The 24,325-nt window shown below is 38.6% G+C and overlaps 1 protein-coding gene across 1 annotated transcript in view; it reads left to right on the plus strand.

Moving 5' to 3' along the window:
* The first annotated feature begins 22,294 nt into the window (after positions 1–22,294).
* Positions 22,295–24,325, plus strand: part of nedd9 (neural precursor cell expressed, developmentally down-regulated 9) — a 55,285-nt gene continuing 53,254 nt past the window's right edge. Inside the window, exon 1 of the mRNA XM_055017670.1 lies at positions 22,295–22,467. Within this exon, the coding sequence (XP_054873645.1) occupies positions 22,456–22,467 (12 nt within the window). The 5' untranslated portion in view covers positions 22,295–22,455. The remainder of the gene's footprint in view (positions 22,468–24,325) is intronic.

Below are 24,325 nucleotides of genomic sequence, written 5' to 3' on the forward strand. Positions count from 1 at the left end.
GCTGAGTTTAGCTGCTAAATACTTCTGTTTAGAACAACAGACGCTGATCCAGAGAGAAATAAGATCACAAGATTACATATTAAGATTAACACCCTACTGTAATATTTATTATAGAATTTGCACTTTTTTTCCCTGAAAAAATCATTTGCTGGCATCATAAAGACAGTGATTAGTGGTGATGTTCACTCTGTGGGTCTCTACTTGTATTTTTAATGTTTGTGTAGCCAGACAGTTATTTTTGTGCTGCTGGGTTCGTTCTGATTATATAGACTTAAATAAATCACAGTTATGTTGGGTGGTGTTAAGAACAGGACGCTGTGACTGTAGAAACTTTGTCATTACACTTATTTATGTCATTTAGCTTTATTGTCTGCAACAGAAAATGCAGAAAAAGACGACTTTTAGAGATAAAAGAGACAAACAGAACTTGGCCCACTGATACTACTACCTTTGGACTTTATAACATTATTTAATGCATTCTGTATTTTACTCTATTTTTACTGTGAATACCACCAAGGTGTACCTTATTGGAAATATGAACTATTTTTTTGCACATTTCTGTAAATACCAGCATTTTAGACACCTTTTGGTTTGTCTTCAATCAGATCTATCTATCTATCTATCTATCTATCTATCTATCTATCTATCTATCTATCTATCTATCTATCTATCTATCTATCTATCTATCTATCTATCTATCTATCTATCTATCTATCTATCTATCTATCTATCTATCTATCCACAGAAGAATGAAGGAGGCCGATTTAACCTCCATGTAGACAGGAAGTAACTGTTGTCTGGATGTTGTTGTTTCCTGTAGCGAGGGAAACTTTGAAAACAACAAAAAAGAGAAGAAAGCTGGTGAAATAAACGGCCAATGAGAGGTTAATACCTGCAGTCTATATCCAGACTCTGTAACGTTCTACACCTGAGAGGATCTAACCAGGTCCTGGTGCACCAAAACTACAGGAAACATCTCTACAGACCCAGTTAGCCTCAGTAGCACAGCTGTATGAGTAAAACACCATCCATCCATCATCCATTCATCATCAATCATCCATCCATCCATCATCCATCCATTATCAATCATCCATCCATCATCTGTCCATCCATCATTCATCATCTATCATGCATCCATCAACCATCATCATCCATCCATCCATCCATCCATCCATCATCCATTCATCATCAATCATCCATCCATCCATCATCCATCATCCATCCATTATCAATCATCCATCCATCATCCGTCCATCCATCATTCATCATCTATCATGCATCCATCATCCATCCATCCATCCATCCATCCATCCATCCATCCATCCATCCATCCATCCATCATCCATCCATCCATCCATCATCCATCCATTATCAATCATCCATCCATCATCCGTCCATCCATCATTCATCATCTATCATGCATCCATCAACCATCATCATCCATCCATCCATCCATCATCCATTCATCATCAATCATCCATCCATCCATCATCCATCCATCCATCCATCCATCCATCCATCCATCCATCCATCCATCCATCCATCCATCCATCCATCCATCCATTATCAATCATCCATCCATCATCCATCCATCCATCCATCATCCTTCTATCCATTATCATTATCTATCCATCCATCCATCCATCCAGCCATCCATCATCCATCCATCCATCCATCCATCCATCCATCCATCCATCCAGCATCATCCTTTCATCCATCCATCCATCATCCATCCACCCATCCATCCATCCATCCATCCATCTATCATCCATCCATCCATTTCATCCATCCACCCATCCATCTATCATCATCCATCATCATTTCATCCATCCATCATCCATCCATCATCCATCCATCATCCATCCATCCATCCATCCATCCATCCATCATCCTTCTATCCATTATCATTATCTATCCATCCATCCATCCATCCAGCCATCCATCATCCATCCATCCGTCCATCCATCCATCCATCCATCCATCCAGCATCATCCTTTCATCCATCCATCCATCATCCATCCACCCATCCATCCATCCATCCATCCATCCATCTATCATCCATCCATCCATCATTTCATCCATCCATCCATCCATCCATCACCTACACACCGCTTAATCCTCATCAGGGTTATGGGGGCAGAGTCTATCCCAGCTGACTGAAGGTTCACCTGAACAGGTAACAGTCTATCACACTCACATTCACACCTACAGATAATTTAGAATCACCAGTTAACCTCAGCATGTTTGTGGACTGTGGGAGGAACCTGGAGAACCTGGAGAACCCAGCAGGAGAACATGGAGACTCCATGCAGAAAGATCTCAGGAAGACGAGAACCGGGGATCTTCTAGCTACCTATTTCAACCAAAGATAGTTTGGGCTCTTTTTGGGATGATTTTGTGTCTTTTTGTGGTTATTTTGTATGTGTTTTGTGTTAAATTTGAATTTGTGTCACAATTTCATCTGTTTTGTTTCTAGTTTTGGTCCTAAAACACATGAAAGCAAATGATTGTACATGAAACTCAAGCAGTGGTGTGATATTTCAGGGCAGGACTGAGAGGTTTTCTTGTGTTTCATTGAGAGTTTGAGGCTGTCGGGTCACAAAGCAGCAACAACTCCAGCTGTGTGTCGGTAAAAGTCATCATCTGAACTCCTGCTGGACGTCTGAGCAGCAAAACTCCACAAGTTTTAGTGCAAACAGTGACTTTAACTGCTGACTGACTTCTTCATTTTTCTGCATCTGTTCTTTTTCCTCAGAGTTTCTTTGAGATGCACTCAAACCTTCGGCCTTGTTCAGGGTAATAAAAGGGCTCCAGTTGCTCCAGCGTTCATTCATCGGAGACTTGCTGTGGCAAACAAACAAGAAGAGTGAAAGACTAGCCCTGTTGTTTGGAGTCGGCTACATCCTGGACAGTATAATCCCCAGACGGAGCTCTTTTGTTGCGTTACTGCAGGGCGTGGTGCTTCACCTCCAGAGCTGTCAGGATGAAATGCTGCTGCCTTCAACAAAACCCAGCAGAAAGACGAGACGGGGGCAGCGAGAGGGAAGAGCTGGAAGCAGAGATGAGAGGAAACAAACCGTTTAACCAGGACGATAAAGGCTCTGTTGTTTTGAGCTGAAAACACCACACGGATTAGAGTTCAGGCAGGAAAACCACGAGCTTAAATCACAGCCAGAATCAGGTCGTTTCATAACAGGACATCCCAAATGACAGACGAGTCCCGCCTCAGTGTGACAGCGATGTAGAGAAAACGCCTCAGACGGTTATTATAGCAGGAGGTGGACATTAGTGCAACATATGAGGATGAAACTGTGCTGATAAACCTGCTGTTGTTCCAGCAGAGCAACAGAACAAACACTAACAACAACGCTGGATTTATGAAACCAACGGAGCAGCAAATTAAAACTCTATTTGCTGAACAGCAGTAATTTTGCAGCCATACATTCCACAAGAGCAAATTATTATTTTTAACCCTCGTGTCATCCTGCAGGTCAGAACTGACCTGTTTTAAAGTTTGAAAATGTGAAAAAATATTTTCACAGTGAAACTTCTGATGTCCACATTTTCTATATTTTTGGGAAATCTTTGAACATTTTTGGGTGGAAAGAAATAAATGTAAAAAATGTTTCTTTAAGAACATTCACAGAAAAATCAACCAAAATACAGTGAATTTCACTGGATTTTGGTTGATTTTTTTGTGAATGTTCTTAAAGGAAATATTAGAAGTTTTACTGATATATATGGAATCACTTTAGATATTATTAGGAGTTTTTGGGAAGATTTTTACTCATTTTTTGAAAATATTTACAAGAATTTTCTTGCCAAATTTGAGGATTTTTTATTTTTTTTTAAATAAAACTTTTTAGGGAAATTTTTAAGGAATTATTGGAATTTTCTTCCTGAAGGTTTTGCAAATTTTCTGAAATTTGGGGAATTTTTTTGCAGATTTTTTGGATTTTTTTCAGACAAGGAAACAATATTTTTTGGTGCCTATAAATGAGGACAACAGGAGGGTTAAAATGAAGCTTTTTCAGCTGCAGAAAGCTCCCAGTGGTTTACAGAAACAATCATTTGATAAACTCAGAATCAAGTCCAGTAAATCTAGACTTCAGTCCTCCGGAGACTTCGTTAGCTTCCTCACAAACAGACATCCTTCACCTCCCTCACAGCGAGCCGTGGCCTCCTCACAGTCTGAGCAGCTAACGAGATGAAATGAGGTCTGGGTGGAGTGGGAGAAGCAGCAGGTTATATCAGGTCAGGATGGAGCTGGATCCCCTGCAGCCGCCGGAAGAGTCGGCATCCTGCCCCCATTTCAATCCACCCGGCCGCTCGGGGACCAGCGCTGGTGGAATTGGTTTAGCCCCAGGTGGTGGTGGAGGACGAGGAATCCATGTTCCAGCTAAAAAAGGAAACCTGCAGTGGAAACCAGACGCTCAGAGACAAAGGGTTTGTTGTTGCATTGTTCCTTTTATGTCCTTTCCATGTTTTTGCTGGCATATTTGAACATTTTATAGTAGTTGTGTCTCTTTTTGGGGTAATTTTGCAAGTTTTTTGAGTTTATTTGTGTTTTTGTCGCAATTTCACCTGTTTTGTGGTAATTTTGGTACCTTTTCTGGTGATATGGGGTGTTTTTGCTGGCATATTTGAACCTTTCATGGTGATTTTGTGTCTTTTTGTAGTTATTTTGCATGTGTTTTGTGTCAAATTTGAATTTGTGTCGCAATTTCACTTGTTTTGTTTAGTGTTTTGGTCCGGAAACACATGAAAGCAAATGATTCTACATGAAACTCATGCAGTGGTATATGAGGCACATTCTTCACCCACATGAAGCCTGGAAGCTGCTCCTCAGAGCCAGAAAACACAAATCCAAACATCTCTGAAGCTCCTGAAACAAATGTCTGCTGGAGTCCTCCACCTTTTTGTAGCTCCTTCTTCAGCATCTGTTCCTAGTAAACTTGAACCAGCATCAGTCCGAAGCGATAAAAGTTTATGGAAATGTTCCTGTCATGCTGATGGGCTCTGGTTCTGTAGATGGAGGGTTTCGGGTATCACGAGGAAAAGAAATTAGAAAAGATGCAGTTGCAGTTTGTCATTATGAGAGTCGTTTTTTATTTCACTAACGATTAAAAATGCTCTTTCACAAAGAGGATATAAAAACACACTACTGGGAACCACGGTGGAAACATCGAGGGGGATTATTTTGGAAAACATTTCTGTCTGAGACCTTCATCAGGCAATAAATTAGAAATTCAATGTTTAAACTAAACAAATATGAAGCAACAACCAGTTAAAGAGGAGTCGGCTGCAGGGAAATGTCAGCATTATTACTTTGTCAAGGAACACGGTGGAGTTCTGCAAAGATCAGCGTTGTAGGAATGCAGTGGAGTTATGTGATGATCGGCATCTGTCTGTCTGTCTATTAGCAACATTACTCAAAAACAGACTAACGGATTTGGATGAAATTTCCAGTGAAGGTCAGAAATGACACAAGGACCAAGTGATTAGATTTTGGCAGTGATGCGGCTTATAGTCTGGATCCATGGATTTGTTAAAGATTTCTGTATCATTACGACTGGGACAAGGGCAGAATCATAACATCGGAGACCACCAAATGCAAACGGTGGATAAAAGAGGTCACTGAGATCAGGAAGATGGGCGTACACCCTCTAACACCTGGGATTTCATCCTCCAGAGACCATCGGATGGAAGGGAGCCTGACAGATTAATAATCCTTACAAAGTTAGCAGACAAAAAGGCAGCACTAACCTAATGAAAAGACGACAAAATGAAAACAATCTATTGCCAGATAGCGGCATGGCATCACTGTAACCATGACAACAGGTGAACACTACATCAGCTGCCTGCTGATGATCACATGATTGTGATCCTGCTACAAATCCACCTCTGAGGACTTATCAGGACTTATCCATCAGAAATGATCCAAGGAACAACTGATTAAACTGTGGGGGTGTTTCTGAGTCCCATCAATTCCTGCTGCCTGCTACATGTTTAGGTCACGTGATCCGGTATCCGTACATAACGTACACATGCAGAACACACGCCTGTGCTCAGAACAAAGTCCTTTAGTTTGTGGGTTCATCTATATTAAATGGAGCTGTGATTTCTGATCATCAATAACTAATCTTGATTTCTTAATCAGCATGACTTTTTCACACTTCTGTATGCATATGTGTACAGATTTACATACACTACCATTCAGATGTCTGGGGTCACTTAGAAATGTCCTTATTTTTGAAAGAAAAGCAGTTGTTTTTTTTCAATGAAGTTGACATTAAATGAATGATAAATCCATTGTCAATGTGGTAAATGACTATTCTAGCTGGAAGCAGCTGATTTTTAAAGGATTAGACATTTTATTTAAATACATTTTCAGACCTGTGGCTACTTTCTACTACTGGATTTGTTGATTATTTTACCAATTAAAGACGAAAAGCTTTAAAAATGTTGTTATTCGGACTCTTACAGTGAAACTAATGTCCAGAACACAGTGATTTAGGAATCATGTACCCTGAAAGATGACAGTAGAAGTACGAATCTACTCTATTAACTCTTATTATAAAGTAAGACCTGCTTTTGCTGTGGTGTATTATCTTTACACAGTGAACCTTTGAGCTTTTAAATGATGTATAGTTGGGATTGATGCTATTGAAACACAGTCAGACCTCTAGTTTTCTGATTGTTAGCTTTGTTCTAGTCTTTGTCATGTTTTCCTCACAGAACAGTGAAAACAGAATTTGGTGGTTTGGAGTTTTTCAGGATTAAATGTTCCTTTCTGTGCTGAGAAAACCTCTTGTGTTACCTAAAACTTCTAAAAAAAAAAAAAAAAAAAAAAAAAGCTTCGCCACAAAGCTGAGAGGCAGAAAACAGAATATTGTTTTTACAGGACAGCGACCACATGATAGAAATTTATCAGTTCCTTTCCTACGATGGAAAAGCTCAACACCTGATGTTTCTGTGACCTGGATCTAAGAGCAGAAATGGTTCCACTCTGTTGCAGAATTCCTCGGTTCTTCCTGAATCTGTTCATATTAAAGTGAAGCTGTGTCAGACTCCTATGAACAGATCCAGTCTGACTGAGGGGGAATCGACACCAAACCACTCCGGATGGCTGAGAGCAGAACCTGGATCAAACTCTGACCACATGTCTGGATGTTTCTGAGCGTCTGTTTAAAGATGCTGCTTTAGGTGAAGCTCAGACTTTCTAAATATAAAACTCTGGACAACGTGTTTGTATCTGTGCAGCTGTAGATGCTGAGGTTTAGATCTCTGTGTGCTAACATTTTTAGCCTTGTTGTCAACATCTTGTGTTTGTTGTGAAGGTAAAGGTTGTCATAGTAACTGCTGAAACCACTAACAGCTGTGAATCAGTAAAAGTAGATGCTAGCCTCAGGATGCTAGTCAGTCACCTACAGATTGCATTGACTAGCCTACAGATGCTAGTCACTATTGTAGTGATGCTAGTTGCTTTGCTAGGGATGGTAATGGGATAGGATTAGCCTCTAAATGCTAGTCACTAGTCAGTGGATGCTAGTTGCTATCCTGGCGACAGGAATATCTTGTTGACCTCTCTGTAGCTCGATCAGTCTCTACCTTAAACAAACAGACCTGAAAAGACATCCTCCCTTTACAAACCTCCAGCATCACTCACAGCTCAGCTTGTTTCCCCTCATTTATCCATGCTAGCGCTGTGGTTTGAGGAATGCTAGTGTTGGTCAGTCCACCATTTAGTTCCAGACTGAAACATCTCAGCAGCCACTGGAAGGATTGTTATGAAACTCTGTTCATTTAACGTCCGTGTTATCCAGACTTTTCCACTCACACCACCACATTTTTAATTACTGTACAAAGACAACAAGTATGGTTTAGCGTTAATTAGCAAAAGTAGCATGCCAAACTAAGCTGAGGATGATTGTAAACACATGTTAGCATGCTACAGTTAGCTCCAAGCCTCCGTGGCCTTCAGGTAGCTTCCTGTTGCTGCAGCAGGTTGCTGTAATGTGTTTGAGGAAACGTGGGTTACGACCAGAGCGTCCTTCATCTCGTCGTGTCTCATCATGTCTCCTGGCCCACAGTCCACACCAAACCCAGACGTGAGCCAAGCGCTCGCTCTACTTTTCAGCCGCAGATCCTGGGCAGAGCTCCTCGTCCTGACAACCAGAGAGCAATCACAGCAGCCCGACTCTGCATCCAGAGCCACAATTAGATTTGTAGCGTTCCCGCTCCAGACTTGGTGTTGAGCAATCGGCCGTCCCAGACTACACCCTGCTATGAGTTCATTAGGAAGCGCCCCACACTGCAGCCATTCATCTCAGTCAGCAGGAAACCAGAACCCGTTCTGAAGCCATACCAGAGACGCACACAGAAAGCAGCGCATGGATGGCTTACACTGCTCTGCTTCCTGTGTTCTCAGATCTGCTCAGGCCCTTTGGTGCCATTGTTTCAGCTGTAGGTTAAGAAAACATTAACATGCAGGTATGACCACATGTCCTGAGACCAAATCTAAAAAAGATAGGAGAAAAGAATGCTTCAAAATGTTTTAAATACCAAATAAGTCTGGAGTTCCCCCTAAACTGCCAATTTTGTGTCTTGTTTCTGTCGTTTTGTGTCTTGTTTTTGGCATTTTGTGTCTCGTTTCTATCGTTTTGTGTCTTGTTTTTGTCTTTTTGTGTCTTGTTTTTGTCAGGCCCCTTGGTGTGATTGTCTCGGCTGTGTTTTTGTAGGATTAGGTTAAGAAAACATTAACATGCAGGTAGAACGGCAGGGGAGCGAAGCTGCGGTGAACCTGAGGAGGAAGGAGGAAGGTTAGCATGTTCAGAAGTAGGGCGCTTGGCAGAGGAGTGTTTGTCTCCCAACAAATCAGTGATAAGAGGGCCGGCGGTGCAGGCAGAGGTCAGGAATCCCTCCTCGGTTGTGTGTTCTCCTGCATATCTGTGTTTACTGGGCTGCAGTGTGTTTGGAAAGCCGGAGGCGCTGCTTCGCTGTCCACCGACATGTTGGAGGGTTCGGGGGGTTGCTGCCTCGTTTAGATGCTTCACTTCCCAGAATTCCCACCCGCATCGCCCCTGCTGCAGAGCACAAAGGGATGGATGGATCCTCTCCATAAATAACCAGCAGAGCAGAGCCAAAACCACCATGTTTTCCTCTCCATGCTTTGTTTCGCTGGATCCGTCTCACACAGCAGATAAACCTCCGGCACACATCGGAGTGAAGGGAAAAAATGAAGGGAAATGGAAGCCAGGAATCTGTAAAGTAGAGGAGAATGAAACATGAGACTTGTCTGAACACGACAGGAAAACGTCACAATATGAGTTTGTTCTTAATAAAAAGGCAGAAATCTGATCAGCTTATAATGAAATTAGAGCTGAAACACAAAAATAATAAACTACTTTCACAAAGAGGTCCATAGTTTTCAGCCAGTTATCAAAGAAACATGTTAAACATTTGTTTCGAGGGTTCAAAAATATGCAGTTTTGTAGCTTTTGTATGTTTTTATATTATTAGAATTCGTTTGTGTTGCATAAACAAAACATTTTCGTATGTCAAAAGATGATAATATATCAGTGTCATGTTTACATCTTGTCCTGCTGAAGCTATTCCACAAAAGATGAACTAATATTGAGCAAAAATCCATCAGTTAAACAATAAAACTCCCTGTATTTATTCCAGAAACCAAGCAGCAGACTGATGAATGAGGACCTAAAGGTGAAACTCATCTCCATCCTGATCTCTGAGCTCTGATTTCAGCGCTGCAGCTTTAAAGCGTCTGGATTAGTGGCTTGATTAAAGCTGTTCACACATCCTGTCAACACACCACATACAGTAAACACACATGTTCAGGGCCACACGCACTCAGCTACACACCTACACAACCGTCCAATCAGACGCAGCGGAGGGGGTCAATACGCTCCGTCTGTCGCCGTGCCAACCGAGCCCTTATCAAGCCTCCAGCCGAGGAGGAGACTCAGCATCACCAGACTCTGAATCTGAAACCTGCTGGAACCGAAGTTCTTAAAACATGAAGATTTAAACTGGATGCTGTTAAAACGTTTCATCATTTATGCATTAATTTCAGCATCCAGCGGTTATTGATCTGCTTCAGACGTGTACTTTATCACTGGGATTACTTCAGCCAGGAGGTGATTTATTATGTGGAAGCAGCTCTCTGCTCACCAACACACTGCTGCTCATGGAGGTTTAACCCTCCTGTTGTCTTCATTTAAAAATATTGTTTCCTTGTCAGAAAAAATCTAAAAATTCAGCAAAAAAATTCCCCAAATTTCAGAAAATTTGCAAAACCTTCAGGAAGAAAATTCCAATAATTCCTTAAAAGTTTCCGTTAACAGTTTTATTTTTAAAAAAATCCCCCAAATTTGGCAAGAAAATTCTTGTACATATTTTTTTAAAAACGAGTAAAAATCTTCCAAAAAAAATCCTAAAAATATCTAAAATGATTCCATATATATCAGTCAAACTTCTAATATTTTCTTTAAGAACATTCACCAAAAAAAAATCAACCAAAATCCAGTGAAATTTGCTGGATTTTGGTTGATTTTTTTTGTGAATGTTCTTAAAGAAACATCTTTTTTTCACATCTCTTTTTTTCCACCAAAAATGTTGAAAAATGTCTCTTTTTTGTTTTGTTTCATGTCGTTTCTCTGATTTTTGTCATTTTCATTCATTGTCTCATTTTTGTTGTTTTTTTGTCAGACTTTTGTCATTTCTCTCATGTTTTTGTTATTTTGTGTTTCCTTTTTCTCTCGCTTGTTTTTTTGTCATTTTTTGTCTCGTTTTTGGCATGATCTGTCTTGTTTTTGTCATTTTTTGTCATTTGTCTCATGTTTTTGTTGTTTTGTTTCCTAAAAATGTTGAAAATGTGGACATCAAAAGTTTCACTGTAAAAAAAATTTTTTCCCCACATTTTCAAACTTTAAAACGGGTTAATTTTCCCCTCAGGACGACACAAGGGTTAATAAGGATGATGCATTTGGGTCATTTTTCTAACATCCACTCTAAAACCACATCCTGGCCTCAGCTGTCAGTTTTACATTTAGATAACAAATTCAACCTAATCAATACATTGAGGGACGACATCTCACTATTTGCTCATTCAAATAGTTTTTACCCAACAGTTCCATTTGAGCCTTTACTGTTAGTTTAACTGTTTATCCATGCTGCTAGCTAGCTGTGCTTTATTTACAGGATAGCCATTTATCCATCACCTAGAACCATTTTTGACCATTTATCCATCACCTAGAAACATTTTGACCTTTTATCCATCACCTAGAAACATTTTGACCTTTTATCCATCACCTAGAAACATTTTTGACCATTTATTCATCACCTAGAACCATTTTTGACCATTTATCAGTCACCTAGAACCATTTTTCCATTACTTATAAACATTTTTGACCATTTTTCCATGGCTTTTAGCAGTTAAACTGTGTCAGCTGTAGTCTTCTGGTTTGCTACAAGTTTTTCAAGCACTTTCAGTTGCAACTGTGGTCTATTGTGAAAGCTGATTCACACATTTCTGAAACATAAAATTGCTATTTCTGTTTCACTAAACTGGGATAGTTCCACAGTCTCTCCAAGCAGAGACTTCCTTCAGTAGTTCTCGCTGGTTTTCTCGGTCCAGAACCTCCTGATATCTGAGGATAATGCAGATGTGAGGAGCAGAAATGGTTCCTGAGCTCAGGATCATGTTGTGAGAAGCTGCAGACTGACTGACGTCTGCTTTACTGTTCAGGCTTATTGTTCACTGGAGTGGATGATTGGAATCCTAAAGCGAGTCGATACCTCGTGTCTGACCTCGCCGTCCTCCCGTTTAAAGAGCAGCAGAGGGATTTTTCACCTCTCTGCTGCATGCAGGCGTCTGTATGTCGTCTGAATGCTAAAACTGCTGCTGACACTGAGGCATTATCCTGCAGCAGCCGGTGACAGAATGATGAACAGCTGGCTCTGCAGCAGAATAAGGACCGATCCAGAGGCGTATTACTCACAGGGGAAGGTGTTCCCGGCCAGCCTACCATGAATGAACAAGAAAAACAGAGTGAACATTGAACTGTGGGTTTTAAAAGATGGCCTGGGCGTCCAGTTAAGAGTAATTCACGTCCACTGTGAGCATTTACAGCACAATCTAAGTCTAATCCAGACTTTTACGGCCTTGTTTTTTACCCACTGTGGATCACTTGTATCACTGCCAAGCTGAAGGCCAAATAAAGCAAAGCCTTGAGCCGCAGACAAGGAGCTATTCAGGTCACTGAAATACAACTGTGACAATCAGACATAAATGAAAGCCTTGGTGTTGCTGCAGAGTTCAGACTATAGCTCTGATCTGAGTTCAGTTAACGATGCACAAGGAATCAATCGACTGGAGAACATGAAGCACGGATCATTGTGTTGGTGAAGATGAAACTCCTTCGCTTTATCTCAGAGACTCTGAGATGATTGTAGCTTAGCATAGAGACTGGTGGCAGGTATGGCTTCATAAACCACACGTGTGCAATTAATTCCGTTTTGCAATTAATCCTAAACTATTATTACTCCAACAAGGAAATAGACACATTCGATGGTGCTGTGATTTCTAATCATCAATAACTAATAAACAAATGCTGCATTTCTGACAATATGGGGGAATGAGCAGCCTTGGAGGAGGACTGAGCTCTCTGAGGGATTTTCTTGTTCTTAATGCGTTGGTGTGAAAATCTCCAGTGTCAGTGTTTGTTATTGTTGCAGTCAGTTGATGCTGCAGCATCTGGGCTACAGTTCTAGTGCAGAACATGGATTAGTTTATATTTTAGATGGTTAGTGGTCTGTGTATTGGAGTCTAGACTTTAGTTTTTAGTGTTTTTATGCTGTCGTACTGCTATACAGGACAGTGTGGTTTACTCGCTGTATGTGGGTGTCTTCTGTCGTCCTGCTTTACGTTGTTTTTACTCACAACATTTTATGCTGTTGTGTTTGTGTGTTTCCTCTGTAGCTGCTGGAGGGTGAACCTCAGTATCACCTCTAAACATAGACGTTTACATTCAGCTAAACTGGGTCACTGGTTCTGGGTCACAATATCCTGCAGTATGTCAGAACTATATGGACTATCTGTGTTTTTATTGTTTGGAGAATCACTCTTTAAATCACATCTATTCAGAGTTTAGAGGTCAAACGGTAGAAAAACGTCTTACTGCTCATAAAAAGACTATAAAAACGTAAACAGCTCACAATTTTACTACTTTTTTTTGTGGCCATCATAAAACTTTCCACTTTTGGGCAAAATTGTAGGCAAAACATTTGTCCCTTAAAAAACCGACTTTGAATTTACAAACTTTAATATTTGTAAAAATGTGCTAAGAGACAGACAGATAAACAGACAAACGTATGCCGATCATTTCATAACTCCACCGTGTTCCTGGGTAAATAATAGGAGTGTCTGTGGTGCACTACTGTTCAAAAGTTTGGGAGCAACTTCAACTTACTTAGAGCAACTCTAACTAATATAGAGCAACTCTAACTAATATAGAGCAACTTTAACTAATGTAGAGCAACTCTAACTAATATAGAGCAACTTTAACTAATGTAGAGCAACTTTAACTAATATAGAGCAACTTTAACCAATATAGAGCAACTTTAACTAATACAGAGCAACTTTAACTAATATAGAGCAACTTTAACTAATATAGAGCAACTTTAAATAATGTAGAGCAACTTTAACTAAGACAGAGTGGATGACCCCAGACTTTTGAACGGACTGTAGATGAACCAGAATCCCAGATAGAACTGATCCAGTTTCTTCGTGGATGTTTTCAGTCTGGGCTGTTGACTGGTGGGTTTCAGACTCATATTTTCTGGCTGCTCTTGTGTGTGTTGTGTGTTTTCTACATTCTTGTGCTGCTGCTCGGCCACCAGGCTGCCTGAGGCCCTCAGGACCGTTGGGGGGGTTCGTTTTCCTGAGCAGCCGGGGTGGCGGTGGGTCCATAAATCTGCCTGAGGGCTGATGGTTCACGGGGAGCTATCAGGACTCCACCTCCTGCTTCTGTCCGTCCAGCCGGTGGTCCTCTGGAGGTGAAGCTGGGGTCAGACCTGCTCATGTAACCCAGATGTCTCACACACCTGGTGGGGATGAAAGGAGGCCGGCTCATCTTTCTGCTGGAGGTGTGAGGCCACAAATACTGCAGCTGTGGTGGCGGTTGTCATGACGACTCCAGCCAGGATGCCAGCGCAAATCTTCCCTTCGACCGCTGACCGTTTTTCACGAGCAGGATTTTAGGCTCTAAACCAGGGGAGTCCAACATGACGCCCGCGGGCCAAAAGCAGTCCTCCAGAGGGTCCAATCCGGTCCTCAAAGTGTAAAAATTCCAGAGAAGACATTAACTGCAGATTGTAAATTAGTAAAACTATAAATTTATAATCATTTCTAGACCATGACAAGTTGTTTGGATCAGAAAGTAAAATACTAGATTGTTCATTGTTATTTTGTCGTTCTGTGTCTCATTTTTGGAATAATTTGTCTCGTTTTTGTCTTTTTTGTCTGACTTTTGTCATTTGTCTCTCATTTTTGTCATTTTGTGTTTCCTTTATGTCTTGCTTGTGTTGCTTGTCTATTTTTATGTCATTTTGTTTCTCGCTTTTGTCATTTTTGTCTCAATTTTGTCTTTTGTCCATTTTTTTGTCACTTTGTGATTTTCTTGTCTAATTTTTTGTCTTTTTTTGTTTTGTTTCATGTCATTTGTCTGTTTTTTGTTGTTTTCTGTCTCATTTTTGTAATTTTTTGCCTTGTTTTGTCTGACGTTTGTCTCATTTTTGTCATTTTGTGTTTCGCTTTATTTGTTGTTTTCTGTATAGTTTTTGTCATTTTGTGTCTTTTTATCTCACTTATGTTGGTTTTTTTGTCGCGTTGTAACTTTTTTGTCTAATTTTGGGGGGTTTTTTTAGTGGTGGGATGCAATTTAAAAAATTTATTAATTACAGGCTTTGTAATTAATCGCAATTAATTGCAGTTTTGTCAAATAGCAATATTTGACACAATAAGTGAAGTTTTTCAATTCAGATAAAATTGTGGTTGACAGTTGAATCAATGAATAGACATATACGTGTTTATAATTTAAAATTTATTTTAAAAAAGGAAAATGGGACATATAGAAAAAGTGATTTTGATAACTTAAAGCCTGAATTTTGTTGTTTTTTTCCACTGTATGGCACATAAAATCAGCATAAGTAGTTCAAGGAGCTTCAGAAAGTTGAAAATCCACAGATTCGTTCTGTTTTCATCTTTTCTGGGTCTGATAAATGGTGTAATTTTGATGGTTCTTTTTACAGGAATATTAATTTTTATTTATGTAATTTTTTTATAAACAAAAAGTTTATAATTAAGTTATTAAAAGAGATATTTTTGTTGTTTAGGTTATTCCTCCTCCAAGGAGGCAGAGCCTCGACGGAGTAAAAACTTAAACCACAAAAATGTTTCATTTCTATTTATCTGCATTTTTCATCTGTCTGCTACATTCACAGATTACTGCAAATCTAAGTGCAATTATAGCGATTTTATTCAACATTTTAAGACTTTCTGTAAACTCAAGCACTGTCTAGAAAAGTGGTCTATTATGGGATGGCTACACCGTTAGCCGTTAGCATGACTCGTAGCTAACGTTAGCTCTGGTGCTAACAGCAACATGTTTTACATTGAGGTGATACCGTCGCCTTGAAGTGACGCAGTGATCAGAAAACTCTTTGTTGTACAATTTGCACACAACCAGGCTTTTATCCAAGCTGCCATCAGGAAGATTTTTAAAAGAAAACTTTCTGTCCAACAAGCTCAATCTCATCTTCCTTCACTGTTCACCAGAGCCTGACTTCACTCAGTGCTTCCTGTGCTTCTTCTTCATGGCTACAAACAGACTTCAGGTTCATTACCGCCACCTACTGGGCATTTAACACGTTCTTTTTGGTTTAATTGATTAATCGAAATTAACACGTTAAAGTCCCAGCCCTAGTTTTTTTGTTTTGTTTTGTGTCGTTTGTCTCATCTTTTGTTGTTTTGTTTCTCGTTTTTGTAATATTTTGCCTTGTTTTTATTGTTTTTGGTCTTTTTGTCTGACTTTTGTCTAATTTTTGTTGTTTTGTGTTTCCTTTTTGTCTTGCTTCTGTTTTTTGTCTTATTTTTGTCATTTTGTGTTTTGCTTGATTCGTCTCGTCTCATTTTTGTCGTTTGTCCATTTTTTTGTCACTTTGTAACATTTTTGTTTCTAATTTTTTGTCTCTTTCTTGTTATGTGTCATTTGTCCATTTTTGTCGTTTTGTGTCTAATTTTTGTAATATTTTGTCTTGTTTTTGTTGTTTTTTGTCTTTTATTGCCTGACTTTTGTGGTTGTGATCCTCCGGTAAATCCTCTCTGGTTCAGTTCCAGGTGACTAAATGTTGTGTTTCTTTGTCGACACTCTGTGATCTGGAAGTTGTAATGTGGAAATGATAAACTGAGGATGAATGTTGATGAAACTGAATTTATTTTTCTTCATAAATTTCAGGTTGTTCATGATGTTTAGAAAAAAGATAATTCCTGAAATGTGAACATTTTTGCAGTAAAACAAAGGAACCATTAGGAGTTGTGGTTATTTCTAGGTTATTCTGCTGTGGTTTTACTGGTTTTACTGCTCTGGTCCACTGGAGATCAGACTGGGAACTAAGATGATTTAACTCCTCTGATCCAGCTCTTGCTAGTGATTCTGTCTGGGTTCCACCAACGGGTCGATGATGCTGTAGATGGAAGACTAATGGACTCGTTCAGAGCAGCCAGATGTTGTGAAACGGGGATAAACAGCCTTTCTGGCTTATTGCAGGTGCTGATATAAACAGATGGGAAAATGAGTTTTGTTTGTCAGAGGAAACAGGTGCTTCATGCACATAATCAGAGAACAGAATTGCCCCCATGGCCACTAGTGGCCCAGAGAATGGGCTCCAGCTGGGATGGTGTAAATCACAGCAGCCAGTGTTTGGAGTGGAGCGTTCATCTGAGGATATGACGGCTCTCTGGGGACAATGGGAGCCGACGGAGGCCCTGTGATCGGGATGAAGATTAGAGCATTCAGAAACACATGAGAGGGAAGCTAATTACAGGAGGTTTAAAGGAACAGACACATGAGGCCTGTTTCTGGTGGTTTCATGACATGCAGATCTTGCAGAGCTTGTAGAGGTGTGATCAGAGAGGAAGGCTTCTTCAGCTCCACCGGGTGTTTTCTTGTCACCTCTGATAGAAAGTGAGCAGATGAACCGAGGAGGCGTCTCAGCTGCAGCTACGATCGTCGCTTGAGTCGAGGTGAGCAAAAAAGCAACCTGTCAGATCATTGAAATGTATATATTATGGTCTTTTAGGATGCATAAAGTGTATTTTGGTTATCATGGTGATCATGCTCATATCTACAACACTGCATACAGTGTTCTGAGGTCCCTGTAGATCATTTATTACTCCACCAAGGAACCTCAGTGGAGTTTTGTGCCGATCAGCGTTGGTTTGTCTGTCTGTCCGATCTGAATGGGATTAATGTATGAAAAATCATTCAGTTCCTCCATCTGACCTCCTCACAGTCAGTTGATCCTTTATGGACAGTAACTTTAGTAGATTTAATGAACACATGGAAGGTTTTACCTTCAAACTATGAACATTTTTAGAGTTACAGGAAATGAAAGTACAGAGGTTGGTCTAAATGTGTCATTGAGGGTTCTAAGGGTGGTTATAGATTAATAATTATAATTATAATAATAATTACTTTCAGTTACGATATTTTAGTCGTTTTTTGTTCCACAGATTATTTTGGTTGCATAATTGGTGGTTGTCCACCGTGAAGACATAAGTTGACTCCTCATTCATAGTAATATAGTAAATAAATATCAGAACTTCACAATTTCTGTTCTGTTCATACTCTGCAGACATCATTCTGTTTACACTGTTCATACCATTTACTGCTAGCTGTACATTTATCTATCTTTATTGCTGCGCCAAGGAACGCAGTGCAGTTAGATCAGCATCTGTCTGTCTGTCTGTCTGTCTGTCTGTCTGTCTGTCAGGTACTTTACTCAAAAACAGACCAACAGATTTGGATAAAATTTCCAGTGAAGGTCAGAAATGACACAAGGAACAAGTGATTAGATTTTGTCAGTGATGCAGCTTATAGTCTGGATCCACGGATTTGTTAAAGATTTCTGTATAATTGCCAGATAGCAGCACGGTGTCACTGTAACCATGACAACCAGTGAACACTACGTCAGCTGCCTGCTGATGATCACATGATTGTGATCCTACTACAAATCCACCACTGAGGACTTATCAGGACTTATCCATCAGAAATGATCCAAGGAACAACTGATTAAATTGTGGGGGTGTTTCTGAGTCCCATCAATTCCTGCTGCCTGCTACATGTTTAGGTCACGTGATCCAGTATCTGTACATAACGTACACATGCAGAACACACGCCTGTGCTCAGAGCAAGGTCATTTAGTTTGTGGGTTCATCTATATTAAATGGACACATTCTATGTTGCTGTGATTTCTGATCATCAATAACTAATAAACAACTGCTGCATTTCTGACATATGGGGGAATGAGCAGCCTTGGAGGAGGACTGAGCTCTCTGAGGGCTTTTCAAGTTGTAATCTTAATCCAGTTTTATGAGGATTATTAACTCTGAACTTCATAAATAAAGATTTTATCTCTCAGCTAAAGAAGTGTGGAGGATTCTTCACTTTAAACAGATCAGAATAAAACTGGAAACTAAAACTAAAACAGCATCAGTTTAACAGCACTTTTACAAAGATCTCCTTACATTTAACCACCTTTAAATTAATTTTGACTCAGTTATTGTGCTGCTGTTTGCACCAGAATGATCTGAACATCTCTCCACCACACCCTGTCATCTTATTATACAGTGAATGCTTTCGATTTCTGATTATTCTGCTTTGTGATCAGTTTTTTAGAGGTCACACAAAGTCATACTAGACAGATAGAAGCAGAAGTCATCATTTTCTAATTGTCGGAAACTAATCTGAGCTTCTATCGACCTCTGTGGAATCAGAAAAGATGTTTTGTGTGTCGGTTAATGTGAGGCTGTCCTTCACGCCTAAACCTCATTTCACTGCAGAGCAAACGGCTGAATAAATGCAGGAAGTGCTGCTGATGCAAACTGAAGCGTGTTTAAGGACACGTTTAGCATCAGCTGGAGGAGGAGAAGCTCCAGGTTCAGGTTATTAATGGATTTATTCATGTATTCATAGAAGAGGAGGACGAAGGTGTGAGGAAGCAGATCAGAGGATCTGTTACCAGCCGTCGCAATCTTCTTCTGAGCAAACAAAGCTGCTGCATGGCGGCACTTCCTTCACTCACGGTTTCACTGTTTCTGACAAAACAAGCAGCACTTCCTCTGATGTACATCAGAGTTCAGGCAGCATGAGAAGACTGTCAGAGCTCAGATGTGTTTAGATGTTCCAGTAAAACAGATTCAGTCTCAGGATCTAAACGATCATTTAAACAGAAACAAACAACAACACAACTCATCTGTACAGATTCTGTATATTAATTATTATTAATAATATGCTCAGAGGAACCATCAGGATTAAAGAAAATCCAGAAAATATAGAGAATATTTAGGTAAAATGATGAAATGTTTAACTTCTTGTCTGTAATTTTGAAGCTTGTGTTCCAGTAAAGAGATGAAAAGATGAACTGAAGACAAAACTTTAAAATCCAAAACCGCACATTAAATAATCATATTAATAATAATAACAGCAACTTCACTCCAAATAAAATTCCCTAAAAACCAATGAAAGGTTAATAAGAACAGGAGACAAAGAAAAGTCATGAAGATGTTTCATAAAATGCAGGATTTCCATGTTTTTTTGCTTTTAGATCTTCAAAGTTAGCGGCTGAATTTGTCGCTCTTCTACATCTAGATTTTAAAACATCTAAAAATGTGTGGCAAAGTTAAGTTCTGAGGTTTGAAAAGCACTTTTTCTTTATTATATTAAAAGATTATCTCAACAAACAACAGCAGTGGATGGAAGCAGGCATCATTTTCATTAATCAAACCATGGTTTATACATATCTGAACCACCGTTAAAAGAAAAATACTTTTATTTTCATTAAAATATACAGGTGCTAATGCTTCAAAGGTTTGCCAGTTTTTATTTATTAAAGAAGAAGCCTTTTTAATCCTAAAAAAATCTTATTTATTTTGCAGAGACTTTTACAATCTAAAAACATCATATTTTTTAATAAATATTTTCACTTTATTTTTTTGGGTTACACTTATTTTATTCATTTTATTCTGAAAACATGTTTTGTAAATTATTTCAAAATAAGTTTTTTTTTTTACAGGATTCAGTTTTTATATATTTAAAATATTTTTTGAGGCTCATGTTTTATCTAATTCTAAGTGTTGTGCGTCTATTTTTAAATCTTTTTCAGTGGACTTTAACTTTTAATTTAAAAATATTTCTAATTAATTTTTTTAATTTTAGAGTTTATTTCATTTTCGGTAGGTTAACTTTATATTACTTTTTAAAATTCTGATTTATTTTTTCAAAAATATTATTATATTGTAGTTCATAGAGGAGGTATGTGTTTCTTTTTATTAATGTACGTATGAACCACCATTAAAAGAAAATACTTTTATTTTTATTAAAATATGCACGTGATGATGCTTCAGAATTTTGTTAATTTTTATTTATTATCTAAGAGGCTGTTTTTTCATTAAAAATTGTATTTACTTTGTGGAGGCTTTTCAAATGTAAATACAATATGTTTTTTTTAAATAAGTATTTTCACAATTTTTTTTGGTTACACTTATTTTATTCATTTTATTTTTGAAATATATTGAATATTTAAAAATGAAATGAATACTATTTAATATTGGAGTTTATATTAAATATTATTCATTTTATTTTATGTAAACTTTATTCAGTTTTTTAAAATTCAGATAATTTTTAAAATAATTGTTATTGTGTTTTAGTTTGTAAAGGAGGTATGTGTTTATATATATATAAAATTACATTTATATAAAAATAATAATAATTACAATAATAATAATAATAATAAAGTGTTGCATTTTTATCTATTTAGATTGTTACTTTTTATTTTTAAGACAATTATCTTGTTTTTGTAATATATTTAATTCTAATAAATATTTATAATAAACTAAAATTTATTATGAACTTAATTTTGAGGACTGCATTTTTTTCTATATAACAATAATTAATCTACTGTAAAAATAGTTTTAATGCGGTTTATATTAATATTATAAATATCTTAAATATATTAAAAAATAAAATAAAGACCATGTAATATTAGAATTTAATTCATTTCATTTTAGGTAAACTTTGTTTAGTTTTTTAAAATTCTGATTTATTTTTTTGAATAAATGTTATTATATGTTTATTTTTGGATACATTAAATAATAATAATAATACTAATACTAATACTAATACTAATAATAATAATAATAATAATAATAATAATAATAATAATAATAATAATAATAATAATAATAATAATAATAATAATAATAATAAAGGATTTCATTTTTATGTTTTGATTTTTTGAGGTTCAAATTTTAATTTATTTACAAGATGTTGATCTTGTTTTTGTAATATATTTAATTCTAAAAATTCATATTTTCTGAGTGCCATTTATTTATTCTCACTGACTGTATAATATAATAATTAATCTACTTTAAGAAAGAATCATTTTTATACGGTCTATGATCGTGTCATGAATTAAAACAATATTTATTATAATTATATAATTATAATTATAATATTATAATTTATTTCTGTTTATTTTGTAGACTGTGTTTTTGTTTATATGAAATATTTTTAATTTAGAATTTTTTAAATTTCATATTATTTTCTGAGGGACATTTATGTATTCTCACCAACTGTATATAATAGTAATTAATCTCTTGTTTAAATAAAATTGTCATAATACGGTCTATGATCGTGTCGTGAATTAAAAAAATATTCTTAATAAATTTTAATTTGTTTTGAGGACTGCGTTTTTGTATATCAAATATTTTTATATTATTTTTTTAAATTTCAGATTTTGCTATTCTCACCAACTGTATAATAATTAATCTACTGTTAAAAAAAAAAAAAAAAAAAAACTCGTTTTAATTCGGTTTGTGTTCTAATGACGTCACCACTGAACCGGAGCTGTATGAGGGGGGCTGAGTCAGTCTTGTCTTCGGACCAATCAGCAGCTGTGAGTGACGGTGGGCGGAGTCTCGGGGAGCCGAGCGGCGGTCCGGTGCAGCGGAGCGGCAGAACGCGGCGTACCGAACAGAGAACGTTTCTCCGTGAGGCTCCGTGGAACTGTGGATGGCCCGTTAACCGAGCAGAGGAACGACCTCCTTAAAGCGGATATTTTTGAACTTTTACCGGAGACCGGAGACCGGAGCTGAACATGAAGTATAAAGTAAGTGGATCAGATCATTGTGGGGCTGCTGGAACTTCACGGAGCTCCTCAGAACTTCTCCAGATGAACGCTGAGGAATAATCTGGATAAATGTAGGAGTATTAATGAGCTGCTGGTGGAGGGTTCTGGATGGTTCTGGATGGTTCTGGATAGTTCTGGTTTATTTTGTGGATGGTTCTGGATGGTTCTAGTTTAATTTCTGAAGCTCAGGGCGGGTAGAAAGGCGAACCCAACCAGCCTGAGCCTCTGAAGCTCCTTCCTCCTCAAATAGGAACAGAAACGTTCCTTACTGATTATTCTGCACATTTCCCCCTCAAATAACCGAATAATTATATTTAAATAGCAGGAAATAGAAAGACATTAATTCTGCAAACAGCAACGTGCAAATATTTGGTGTTATTGATTAGAAAAACTGTTCGATTAATTGATTAATTGGACTTTTGTTGCACTCAGACTCCCAGGATTCAGTTAAAATAATCCACTGGGAGTCTATTGATCATAAACATATCATTTATTGCTCTTCTAATCCGACCTTTGTTTGGACACTGTATGTGGATAAAATCACATTCTTTGTTTTCTGATTATTTCCAGTTACTTCCAGTGTTTTTATCTTCTCTCACAGTTGGTTTTTATTCATAACACTTTGATTTTGTGTCATATTCTGCTTTTAGTTTGGTTTGTTTTATGCTATATTTTGTGTTTTTGCACATTCATGGTGTTTTGAATCAAATATGATGACAGAAATCTGAAATATTACCATTAGAGATGCTGGAAACAGAGGATTTTTGTTTGTTTTTGTTGATTATCAGGTTTCTATCAGTTATTACAGATGAAGTCAGCTCAGTTTGGACTCATCAGCTGCTCTTTAACTCATCTTCAGCCAATCAAAGGCTCCGTTCAGTCCGTTGGGGTTGGTTTGGTGACGGAGGCAGCTGAAATCCTGAGGCCGATGGGTCCAGGTTTTAGAAGCCTCCAGGTTTTAGAAGCCGGTGGGTCCAGGTTTTAGAGGCCGATGGGTCCAGGTTTTAGAGGCCGATAGGTCCAGATTTTAGAGGCTGGTGGGTCCAGGTTTTAGAAGCCGATGGGTCCAGGTTTTAGAGGCTGGTGGGTCCAGGTTTTAGAGGCCTCCGGGTTTTAGAAGCCGGTGGGTCCAGGTTTTAGAGGCCTCCAGGTTTTAGAGGCCGGTGGGTCCAGGTTTTAGTGGCCTCCAGGTTTTAGTGGCCGGTGGGTCCAGGTTTTAGAGGCTGGTGCGTCCAGGTTTTAGAGGCTGGTGGCTCCAGGTTTTACAGGCCTCCAGGTTTTAGAGGCTGGTGGGCCCAGGTTTTAGAGGTAGGTGGGTCCAGGTTTTAGAGGCCTCCAGGTTTTAGAAGCCGGTGGGTCCAGGTTTTAGAAACCGATGGGTCCAGATTTTAGAGGCCGGGGGGTCCAGGTTTTAGAAGCCGGTGGGTCCAGGTTTTAGAAACCGATGGGTCCAGGTTTTAGAGGCTGGTGGGTCCAGGTTTTAGAGGCCGGTGGGTCCAGGTTTTGGAGGCCGGTGGGTCCATGTTTTAGAGGCCGGTGGATCCAGGTTTTGGAGGCCGGTGAGTCCAGGTTTTAGAAGCCGGTGGGTCCAGTTTTTAGAGGCCTCCAGGTTTTAGAGGCCGGTGGGTCCAGGGTTTGGAGGCCGATGGGTCCAGGTTTTAGAGGCCGGTGGGTCCAGGTTTTTTGAGGCCGGTGGGTCCAGGTTTTAGAAGCCGGTGGGTCCAGGTTTTAGAGGCCTCCAGGTTTTAGAAGCCGGTGGGTCCAGGTTTTAGAGGCTGATGGGTCCAGGTTTTAGAGGCTGGTGGGTCCAGGTTTTAGAGGCTGGTGGGTCCAGCTT

This window comes from Amphiprion ocellaris, chromosome 15 (genome assembly GCF_022539595.1).
Source record: "Amphiprion ocellaris isolate individual 3 ecotype Okinawa chromosome 15, ASM2253959v1, whole genome shotgun sequence".
Taxonomy (NCBI): Eukaryota; Metazoa; Chordata; class Actinopteri; family Pomacentridae; genus Amphiprion; species Amphiprion ocellaris.